Source organism: Pantherophis guttatus, chromosome 2, assembly GCF_059756535.1.
Source record: "Pantherophis guttatus breed Tessera chromosome 2, ASM5975653v1, whole genome shotgun sequence".
Lineage (NCBI taxonomy): Eukaryota > Metazoa > Chordata > Lepidosauria > Squamata > Colubridae > Pantherophis > Pantherophis guttatus.
Window position 1 is genome coordinate 93,626,455 of NC_142064.1, and position 12,315 is coordinate 93,638,769.

A 12,315-nucleotide genomic window follows, 5' to 3' on the forward strand; every position below is an offset into this window, starting at 1 on the left:
CCTAAGCAGCAAAACCGGGCGCTATTTGTATGCCCTTTTTGGTGTGAGGCCAGAAGGGCAGCGCTGAACCGTGGAATACTTAAGCACTTACAATTTCACTTCTGGTCCGACAGGCTTCTGAAATGACTGACCTGGTTTGTTTCTGGGCATCTTACAGAAGCTTGATTGGTAGCTGTGTGCTGCCTGTCTTATGAATAGAATATGAAGGCAGATGGGTATTGATTTAACAAGATGTAATGGTATCTGAGAATGACCTTGGGAGACAGTGGGAAAGTCACAGTCAAGGGAATGGTCTGATAAGAGGCATCTTAGCCCATAACTGGAATATGGGTGTGGCAAACAACTCAGAAGGTACCTTCCCTTGTTTCTTAGGTTTTGAGAAAGAAGGCAACCTGGGGAGAAATGTACTACCAGATTTGCAAGAGTCTTTATTGGTGTAAACCTAGGGTTCTGAATGTTGGACCTTAAAAAAGCAAGACAGGAAGAAAATCAACTCGTTTGAGCTGTGGTGCTGGAGAAGACTCCTGCATATTCCTTGGATCAGGGGTGTCAAACTCATGTCGTCATGGCGGCAGCACGTGATGTATAGTGACTTTCCCCCCCTTTGCTAAACCAGGTGTGGGCGTGGCCAGCGAGTGATGCATCTGGCCCATGGGCCGCAAGTTTGACAGCCCTGCTAACAAGTAAGCTTTGGACTAACAAGTAAATACTGGAGCAGAGTGCTAACACCAGACATGTCACTAGAAGACAAAAATCACAAAACTGTGTCTCCCTTACTTTGGCCATGTCATGCAGGGGGAATTCCCTGGATTATGTTTAGAAGAGTTAGCTGGCTAAGGAATTCTGGGAGTTGAAGTCCACTCCACACATCTTAAAGTTCCCAAAAGAAAGAAACTCTGGTCCACATGCTCAGACACAGCAGCATCAGGTACAGCTGTACAAACTCTGTGGACCAAAATTCAGGGAGATTTCTCTCAATTCCATGTTTGCATTAAAGGGGGGGGCATGATACTTGCCTAGCACTATCATGCCTCTTGATCCACAGAGTATGAGAATTAACAGTTGTCCCATTAAACACTTCATCTGCTCACTTCTGTATTTTACTTTCTTGTTAAAACTACAAACACAGGATAATTTTCCTGCATCTGTCCACTGATCATTCTTGACAAAAGGACAAGAACTAAAATCAAAAGTTCCCCTATGTTGTTCTGGAACAATGGCTGGACAAGTGACTGATTGTAAGCATGAGAATAAGCAGTGTTGCCATATTTTTTTACATCCGGCTTGCACACACATTTTAAAAAAGTTGCCTAATTTGACCAAACTGAATAGGTATTTCCCCTCTCCCCCCATCAATTACCATTTCCCACAACAGAAACCTTTTCTGCTTACAATGTTGTTGTCAGACTTTTTAAAGACATACGCTAGTAAAATGTAGGCAACCATAACTGAAAGAAGGAGCTGTGAACTTTTTCTTTAGATCTAAAAAAAAAAAGGGAGGGGGGCAACTGTCACATTTTGCTTATCACGACTGCCAAAGCTTTGGGATCAAAAGGGAACATTTTGATGTGGCAGCCTCTTAATCCTTGTGTTTTACTTTCTCCACTCATTGTAATCATTCACAAAGTGGCATTTTCAGCCAGATGTCTCAATACCTTACTAAGGAGGTAAATTCCACTGAATTCCATAGGATTTATTCCCCAGTCAGCCACTGTCCAAACAGATCATTCTTCAAGTCAATATACGTGGTAGAAATAGAAGCCAACAGACTAACGCTGCCTCCCAGTATAATACGACTGATTCTGAAATAGTTCATAATTTATACTTTATTACAGTAAATATAATACTTTCTTCATTTAAATTGCAGCAGAGCAAGGAAAGCCCACGTATGCTTTCTCAAGGATGAAAATCAAGTATTTTTTTCCCTTTGGTAACAAAAGAGCCTTAACAATATGTGGGTCATCCTATTTAACAAGGTTTCAGATATTAAAAGCATATAGAAATGGTTTCTTTCCAAATGCACGCAACGGGGTTAAAAAGGCTTAAATTACAAAGGTATAACCCAGAAAGGGCTGGCTGTGGAGGGAAGACTGCCAGAAAGATGGAGAGAAATATAAGAAAATGAACTTACCTTGGAGAAGGAAAAAGCTCACAGGTCCCCTTAAATAGAAAGTGAAATAAAGAAGCACCGACCATTTCTGCAGAAACATTGTTGGAAGAGTAAGTGGATGATTTCTCTCAAGAGAACGAAAGAAATGGGCTTTGAGGATAGAAACAAAGGGGCCAGGAAGGGAATAAGACCCTCAAATCTTCAACGCTGCAGTGGTTATTTCAATTTTGCATTTGGTGCTGCAGTCCTAGCCAGAACAGTGGCTTTCAATAATGCAACATCCTTCAGAGGAGAGAGAAAATCTTCCAGTGATGGGAGAGTTTAACTATCTTGAAGGCAAACTTGACTGATGATTCCTCACGTTTCAAATTTGTATGCATGTGGTATGTATGAAGGGCTACGCACTGGAGAAAGATCTGTGCAGTGGAGACACACCGTGTAGTAGTGTAATAAAAGATGCACATCCCAGGTACTGCCCTGTCTCTCAGGCTGTGCTGCAGTGTGGATCTGAAAGAGAAATGTAGCTTTGAAGCTCTTTCTATTTTTTTTTTAATATTTTGTATACACAAATCTTTGGAACTGTAAGTGGATTGTCTCCTGGTTGTCTTGGCTCAGATGCATGAGAGGCTGAAATCAAAGCAAGAGTGAAACTTACCTGAGCAAGAACTTCAAGGCATGTGGGTGAGTCTCACTTCCCCAATGTTTGCCTACGGACCTATTAAGAAAAGTAATAACTAGTCTAAAGAAAAGAAGAATTAAGGGTGACATGATAGCAGTATTCCAGTATTTGAGGGGCTGCCACACAAAGAAGAGGGGGTCAAATTATTCTCCAAAGCACCAGAGGGCAGAACAAGAAACAATGGTTGGAAACTAATCAAAGAGAGAAGCAAACTGGAATTAAGGAGAAACTTCCTAACAGTGAGGACAATTAAACAGTGGAACAGCTTGCCTTCAAAAATCGTGGGCACTCCAGCAGTGGACATTTTTAAGAAGAGTCCAGACAGTCACTTATCTGAAATAGTATAGGTCCTCCTGCTTTTTTTAAAAAAAAGTTTTTTATTTTTATTTTTCATCAACATATTTAAATGTACAGTCCCTTATCCATCATTAATCATTATTTATTCATCTTATCTTTTTACTTTCATTTGTTAATTAACAAATAAGTCCTCCTGCTTGAGTAGGGGGCTGGACTAGAAGATCTCCAAGGTCCCTTCCTGCTCTGTTCTATTCTATTCTATTCTATTCTATTCTATTCTATTCTATTCTATTCTATTCTATTCTATTCTATTCTATTCTATATACGCAACCTGTCTGAAGTGGAGAGAGAATCCTATTCATTATACTGATGTTCCCACCTTATCTTCATGGAATATCCACTTCACTGATTTTTTTTTTAAAGTATTAGATTTATATTCCACTTTTAATTTGTACAAGTCAAGGCAGCATACCATATGCTCCCAACTCCTATTTTATCCACAGCAACTCTCCAAAATGAGTCGGGCTGAGAGGAAACAGCCCAAAATCACTCAACTGGCTTTCATGCCAAAGGGAAGAGTTAAATTCAGCCTCCCAGGATGCTTTGCTGATACCCGTAATGGACAAATTTAAAGCTGCGCAGTGAGCAACTTAAAGCTACACACAACCAGGAACCACATTAATACAACGTGTAGTACAGCCCAGTGCAAATATTCTGGAGAGAGGGAAGTTCCCTGATGATGGGGTCCAGCACGATCCCAAAATCTTGGAAGAATAAAGCTTTGGTCCTAGTGACTCACTCAGATTGGATCCTGCAACATTATTCTGGGACAAACATATATTTACCGCCATTCGCAATGGACAAACTATGGTTCTTGGAGTTGCAAGAAATTCTCTTACTTATTTCAGAATATCCTCCTAAAAATGACTGGTTCAGATTTTTAACAAGGATGATATGCCCCCTCCCCTTGGGTAAGGAAAGAATGAAAAATACTGGAAAAAGAAAAATAACAGCACCCCCTCCCACTTTCACCATTAGTTGTTTTTCATAGCTGTCAATTATTTTCTTGCCTATCTCAGCCTAGTGACTCTGGGTGGTTAACAATGCATAAAGACACAAAAACAGAGCAAAATCAAATAAATGCAGTGCAATACAATGCAGCCAAGCCCTTTTAAATAATACTTGCTTTGAAACATAATTTAAAAAATACATATTGGGTTCATATAATATCCTCGCCTTAGTGCCAGGGAGAAAATGCAAGGGTCAGTGCTATCCAATTCTCAGGGGGATTACATCTACCATAATCCTTGACTATTTCCATTGATCAATTTTATTATGCTTCAAAGAGAGATAAAATATAAAGTAACAAAAAAGGAAAAATCAGGAGAGGGAAAAAAGTCAAAAAGTAACAAGGCAGGAAAAAAAAGACTCCCAACATTCTTCAGTTCAGATATAAATACTGAATATAGTAAAACAATCTCTTATTCTAAATTGAAATAGAAACATAGAAACCACCATCATTTTAAAACCTGACCCAGGAACAGACCAAGACATTTTGCTGCTCGGGTCTTGCCCCCAAATTTTAGAACATGAGCTGGCAGTTGCCTTTACAACACTTCAGCCACCCTTCATTTTATCTGAAGAAACAGACAATTTTAGGGGATGCAAAGCAGGGCATAACACACTACACACACCTAATTATCTAATGAGATAATATCTAATGAGATAATAACCAGCCCCAGCAGTGGTGGGTTTCAACCGGTGTTATCACTGGTTCGCTTCACTCGCACACATGTCAAACTTGCACTTCGCGCAAGTGCATTGAACTTCAGAACAGCTGAAGCACAGCAATCCCCTCTACTGCGCCTATCAGCTGGACTAAAAATGAACAAATATAGGTAGGTATAGGGCAGGGCCGGGCGGGAGGGCCCAACTGACAGTCAGACCAAACTGGTTCGCTCTCACTTCACCATTTCTGCTACTGGCTCGCCCGAACTGGGGAGAACCGGTAGCAACCCACCACTGAGCCCCAGAGCAAGTAAGAAATGGGATAAGAAGTAACAGAAGGGAGGGTTGTTGGAACCCACATTCTCAGAGAAGGCTTCCTATGGGAACAGAGTTTACCCTTCTCCTGTTGGGCTCCCCAGGTGGTGGGGGTAGCACCCTGCCTCAGTTCCCAGCACTTCTGGGATGCACAACTACCCTATCACTCTTCTACAGGCATTGCCCTCCACATCCTGACTGAGCCAAGAAGGACATTGTCCTTTGCAGGGAGACTGAAAGCAGATTCCTGCTCAAAGGCCACAAAAAATAACCAATCATTGTTCTCTTCTAGTTAGACCCGAGGAGGAAACAAATAACAACCAATTTCCAAGAAACACACTGAATCAGCTGGATAACATCCAAGCACCTACCACTTTTCTCCAACACCTTCTAGCTGTGGTGATTCGTAGCATCTGCCAACCTTTCCTTAGACTCAACCCTCCCAGCACCAACATATGTAAGCAGGTTGGCCCAAAGGAATTTAATGCTTGATAATGAAAGCTTGTTTTCTCCCATCTTCACAGCCTAAAATGTAACTTCAAGAATAGCAGCTATGGTGAGCATAAAAAGTCTTTCCCATTTTGTAAGTGAATAAAATCATTTAGGTTACCTTATCATGTATAAAGAGACACAGAGAGGCTCAAGGCTCTTCAGCCCAGAACCCAGAATCTAATTCAAAGTGAATATCCCACACCCTGGGCTGTGTTGAGATGTTTCTCCTTTCTGTGACTTTATTCCCATTTTTAGTAACTTGTTCTTATTATTTCTTATCGCAGTTCTGTTATTTTATTACATTGCTCTTGCATTTCAACCCTTTGGTTGTAAGAAGGGAATACAAACCGCTCAGAGTCCTCTTGAACTGGAGAGTTCAAGCCTGTTAAGTTAATCAAAAAGTAAATAAATCAAAACACTGTATAATAAGATGACCTAAAGGCCAACCTTTATCCAAAAGGAGAGTTTTGCTTATGGTTTGAGAAGGCTGAGAAGAGTGGCTCTGCCTGTAGCACCAGAAGTTGGGCAGAAATGTTTCAGATTATCTTCCCCAGTGTGTGGAGATGTTTTGTTACTTGGTTTTTGTCATTTTAATTAATTTTATGATGGTTTGTAGCAGTGGTGAAATCCAATTTTTTTTCTATCAGTTCAGTGGGCATGGCTTGGTGGGCGTGGCAGGGGAAGGATACTGCAAAATCTCCATTCCCATCCCACTTCAGGGGAAGGATACTGCAAAATCCCCATGCCCTCCCCACTCCTGGGGGAAAATCTCCATTCCCACCCCACTCTGGGGCCAGTCAGAGGTGGTAGTTTCCGGTTCTCCAAACTACTCAAAATTTCCACTACTGGTTCTCCGAACTGCTCAAAATTTCCACTACTGGTTCTCTAGAACCTGTCAGAACCTGCTGGATTTCACCTCTGGTTTGTAACCTTAGCATGTAAGGGTTATTTCAGTGATTGAGGTGATATACAGATGGATGGATAAATCAATGAATGAATTTAATACCTGAAGATGGACCCTGCACAAGAGTACCATATTTTTCGAAGTATAAGATGCACCTTTTTCCCCCCTACAAGGGGGTGAAAATTTAGGTGCATCTTATAAACCAAATATAGCCTTGCCCACCCACTGGCCCCCACCCTTTGACCGCTGCCTCCCAGCAATTTACCTCCTTGCAGCAAGCAGCAAGAAGAAATGGCTCGTTTCAGCTTCAGCACAGCCTAATTAGCACAAGTTGATTGGATCGGCCTCCCGACTCTCAGCTGTTTTGCTCTCAGCTGTTTTGCGTGGGCCTCTGCTGCTTGCTGCAAGGAAGTAAATTGCTGGGAGCAGATTTTTCTTTTCCTTGTGCTAATCAAGCTATGCTGAAAACGAAAATAAAAGTAAAGCAGGCTATTTGCTGTTTGCTGCAAGGAGGCAAAATTGCTGGGAGGCAGAGGAAGATTTCTTTTTCTTGTTTTCCTCACCAAAAAAAGTAGGTGCATCTTATAGTCCGGTGTGTCTTATACTCCGAAAAATACGGTATACCAGAATTTCTACACAGATGCTCTAATGTCCATCAGGGGGTCATGCTTCAAACACCACTACAATACCAGGGGAAAGGATGTAATATATCCTAAAGAGGTCCTTCTTCATGTATCAGAAGTTATAGCTATTGCTAGGCAAAACTGCTCTTTCAAGAGTTGCACTGGAGCTGGAGAAGTGGTCCATTGTTAAGATGGAATGTTAAGTGTCTCCCACATTCAGGATGGAATGTTGGATTTTCTCTGTTTCGCAGATCCCTTGTTAGGGCTGTCCCTGGGTTGTGCTGTGGGCAGGTAAACAAGGTTTCTTGTCTTTGGTTTAGATGGGATTGAAGGGGGCTTTGTTTGGGGCCAAGGAGGATCAATTTGGATCTGATAGGACTGAGTCTAAAAGGTAGGGGAAAAAAGGGTGCAACCTCAATTTTATTTGCTTCGTGCATTTTCTCCACTGTCTCTAGAGACTGCAGCCAAGACGTGCCTCATTCTGTAGACTGTCGCATTCTCAGTATCTGATGAAAGCTGATGGTAATTCCTTTTCTAAGCATTATTCCAGCACAGTGTTGTAAGAAGAAATTACAATTCCAGGAACTGAATTGTTTCCCATCTGTACAAATACATCTCTAATAAATTTTCATTTTCTTTCTTTTTTTCCTGCATTTCTTTGAATTGGCAATCTAATAGGTCCTTTTACTCATAATGAAGAAACTTTCAGGAGGCTGTATTATAAAATCATCATCTGACTTCTCAGCCTTGGAACTGTCCCATATGGAGTTAGTCTTCATAAAAAGTGTGGCTGCCACATGGAAGCTTCCATGCAGCTAATGGGAGTTCTGTGCATGCAGATTATTTTAAATGTACTGGTAGATAGAACATAACAAAATAACAGAGCTGGGAAGGGACCTTGAAGGTCTTCTAGTCCAACCCACTGCTCACACAGGAGTCCCTAATCCATTTCAGACAAGTGGCTAGATAAGTTATTTCAGACAAGTGGCTAGATAAGTTATTTCAGACAAGTGGCGGTAGATTAAATTTCATATCTTTGTGTTACTGATTCTGATCTTTAGCTACTTTTTCCAAGGTGTTATGAATATGACACAGTTTTATACTATGGTATATTACATCACTGTTTCCACAATCTTTATATTTTAGTGGCATTGTGATTATACAGTTTATTAGTCATTTAAAATGTTAGTCATTTTTCTAGACCTTGTAAGTTAGACTGTTCATACTGGGAAAGCTGTACATTTTTATCATCTAGTGTTATTTCATGATGGTCAAGGAGCATAACAAATATTACTACTAGCATGATGGGTATGTAGGAAGTTTTCATAGGGGACTCATTTGACTTTTAATAGCATTTATCTGTTCTTCATTAAAGCAGCCAATTTTTTAGGCATCTGCACCTATCTGAATATAAGTACTGGTGCCTTAAATGCCACCTAAATATTAATAAGTTAACTTCTTGAGGGAGTAGCAACCTTTTACAAACTTTAAAAGTCAGGATGCTTTAATGAACAGCAGGGAGGTGCTGTGCTTGGGTCACCATTTGAAGCCCCACTCCCAAATCAATATCCAAGAGAGTCCCATTAATTGTTCATTTGTTCCATTCCTACTAAGGTCTCAATGAAGTCGAGACATTCTTGGGAATGGTAGATGGTCTCTACCATTTCTCTAAGTGATTTTGTGCCAGAGAAATGCATGTGGCTCAGTGAATCTTTGGCATGCAATGCAAAAGAGGAAAATATCAGATGCGTATTTTAGTATAACTTAGTAATTTGACATGTTTTTGACAGTACTAAGTAAAAAAATATTTCAATGATACTCTGATAATTTCTAGTACGGTGTTTCCCCGAAAAAAAGACCCTGTCTTATATTTTTTTGAACCCTGAAATAAGCATTTGACCTTATTGCAATGTGCTCAAAAGCCCAATGGGGCTTATTATCAGGGGATGTCTTATTTTGAGGGAAACAAGGTATATTTGAGATAAGATGGCTTGCTGTCTAAAACAATGTTTGGAGAGAGAGCCAAGCAACAATGCAAGGGATAATATTGATAGAGAAGTATATGGAAGCCAAGCAATTTTAGAGAGCAGAACAATCTTCTGCAATAAGAGAAATCTGTTAAAATGCAGGTCAGGGACCTTTCTGACAGCAGCAAACTCTGCTGTTACTTATACCATTATTTACTAGGCACTACAGAAACAGTTAGAGACAGGGGTAATTTTAAGAACCATTTGCTGTCCTTTTATTTTTCTATCCATTAGCAATAATAACATGTTTGACTATATCTACAGAAAATGCTGTTTGTAAGTTTTTTCTGTTATCTTGCAGTGGTTTAGCTCAGGTTGAACAAAAGAGGCAAAATGGATCAAAAATTGGGAGGAAGTCAAAATAATTGATCCTGAGTTAATTGATAAGGACACATTATTTGCCACAGTCTGCTGATGAAGGAAGAGAGAAGCTTAGAAAGGCATGCTGTTTTGGCCAACTGCTGCTGAACAACAGAAGCTACCAGATCATCTGATTACAGTTTCAGAACATAGAGTCCAGTAGCAAAATGAAGAAACATGGATTGTCAGCAGCATTCAAGATATATCACCTTTTAAATATTTGAACTAGAAGATACCAGCAGATTAAAGTTGTTAACTTGAATAAATACAATATACTGCTAATGGAAATTTAGGAGTGAAAATACTGCACCCAGAAATTTAACTTGTTACCCTCAAGGAATCTACTTCTGAATAAATATACATGAGATCAGACAACATGAACATTCACAGGCTTCCAGATGGCTTTCCAAATGCATGGCAAGGCTCAGAAGTTCACTGCTGGTTTTCATGTGTAAAACACTACATTCTGCCATATAGCTCTGCCTCTATACAGGTAGTCCTTGACTTAGAACAGATATCAAGGTTGGACACCTCTGGCCTACAGCATTCATTATCCCCGCCCAATGCTGTAGGTCAGAGGTGTCCAACCTTGATAACTTTAAGACAGGGTGGTTCTGGGAGTTGAAGTCCACAAGTCTTAAAGTTGGCAAGGTTGGACACCCTTGCTGTAGGCCCACATCAACTAGAGAATGTTATTGTTTTTATTCTCCTGAGCACCAATTTGTCAGAATGAGCTATCCTTGCTGGGGGACCTGTCCAAGGTCCTGAAATCCCTATGTGTGTTTGCTTAATTCATTGCTTTGGTTATTTGAGCAGATAAATTTGGACACATTTTTGGCAACTGTGAGTTGCATTTTTTTTTTAAGGAGGTGGAAAGGTCTCAGGTTGATAATGTAAAGTAGATAAGGAAAGGAACAGGATGTTTTGATTTTTAAAAAATAAATAAATCTTAAAATGGTGGGAAATAAACTGCTGGTGTCTTCTGGCTGGAGGAATTGAAGGGAGCTGAGGAAAAATAATAAAGGGTCATGAGACTGCAAGGATATCTGAGGCCATCACTTTTGAGATACATAATCCTTGTCTCTATCATCTTCTTGTTTGTCTACATCAGGTCCTCAACTTTTGAGAGCTGATTCAGGCATCCTGGCAGCGTGGAAATTTCTGGTGCTAATATGGCTTCCAAAGGAAAGTTCCACAGGAAAGTTCCTGTTGGAACTTTCACAAAATATCTGTTTGAACAGAATATCTTGTGAATGATTAATTTTTGAATTGGGGCAACATGTTAAAACTGAAGAGGAATATACATTTTAAATGCTAAAATTTAATAAGCTGTTTTGGAATAATTAGATTTTTTGAGGGCCATTTGAAATTTTGTTTTGGGAAAAAAGTAGAATAGTACCAAGCCAAAATAATAATAATAATAATAATAATAATAATAATAATAATAATAATAATACCGAGATATTTCATACTTTTTTTGTAAATGCTTTGTTGTAGACTTTTCCTTACTGAATATATTTTAGTGATAGAATTCTGATTATATGTTGTTCACTGCTCTAGTACTAAAGATGGGTTAGCTCACATCTGTATCTATCACTGCATTTCTTTTTATTCAATAATTTACTAGTCTTGTTCAAAAGTCATGGGGAAATTTGCAGTTGTATTCAACAAATACAAGTCCTCCTGGCATATTGTTTATGTGGAATGACAGTCACAAATCAAAAGCCACAGTAAAACGTCCAACATCTCATGTTGCCTCAAAGCTATGTTTTTCAGCAAAAGCAGCCCACCAATTCGTCTCTGATTAATCATACATACCTCCTATAGTTAATGATATTTTTTCCCTTTAAATTTATTTATGTATTCTCATTTTAATCTTTATCCTTGTACAGTTTTTGGATATTAGTGAAATATATTTTTTTCTCAGTAAATAATTCAACTAGCAAATAGTGAAATTAAATACCACTCCTCTCTCTATCTCCTCTATCTACCTAATCTACCATTGACCATCTATCTCTGTCTGTCCACTTATATTAGATCAAATCCTTGGCATTTTGATTATGCATTTAGGCCTTTGTGAGATAGTAAAACTTTCATCTGCACATGCTGATAGTCAAAATGAAGGAAAGAAAATATAAATCCTGACTTTTTTGGGGGAAATGCAAATCCATTATTTGCATGTATGAGCTATAAAGAATATATATCAGAAGAGGAAACATAAGATGGAGAACAACTTGGCATGCAGCAGAATGAAAAGTTTATTCTGGTATTTTTTGACTTACAATTACAATTATTCATTTAATGACTTTTTGAAGTTACAATAGCACTGAAAAGAGTGATTTACAACCAATCTTCTCTAACCACTGCAGCATCCCCATAGTCAAAACCTGGGTGCTTGATGACAAGCTTGGAACCCTGACATTGGGTGCTTGAAAACCAGATGGTTGTAGCATCCTGGGATCACATGATGACCATTGGCAACCTTCCCAGACAGCTTTTGACAAGCAAAATCAATGGGGGGAGCTGGATGCTTTTAATGATTGTGTAATTCACTTAACAACTGCGTAATTTGCTTAACAACATTAGCAAGAAAGGTTGCAAAAATAAGCAACCCAATTTAAGATCATTCTTGTAGCATGTTACAGCTGACTGGTCTTTTCTGCTTTTTGGATGCAAAAGGTTATATATTCAGTTTGCAAGTCTGGGAAAGAGGCTTGAGGCTCTGAAATCCTAGCAAGCTGGTACCAATCAATATACACAGTATTGAATCAACAAGACCA

The 12,315-nt window shown here is 39.3% G+C and overlaps 1 protein-coding gene across 2 annotated transcripts in view; it reads right to left on the minus strand.

Annotated features, from left to right (window-relative positions):
• CHRNA6 (cholinergic receptor nicotinic alpha 6 subunit) overlaps nucleotides 1-12,315 on the minus strand; it is a 63,899-nt gene that overhangs the window by 15,778 nt on the left and 35,806 nt on the right. Inside the window, exon 2 of one of the 2 annotated variants that reach the window (XM_034410699.3) lies at nucleotides 2,132-2,617. In XM_034410699.3, coding sequence (XP_034266590.2) covers nucleotides 2,132-2,210 — 79 coding nt within the window. In that variant the 5' untranslated portion in view covers nucleotides 2,211-2,617. Of the gene's footprint in view, nucleotides 1-2,131; nucleotides 2,618-12,315 lie in introns of those variants that run through there. The other variant, XM_087886414.1, reaches the window with a different exon arrangement.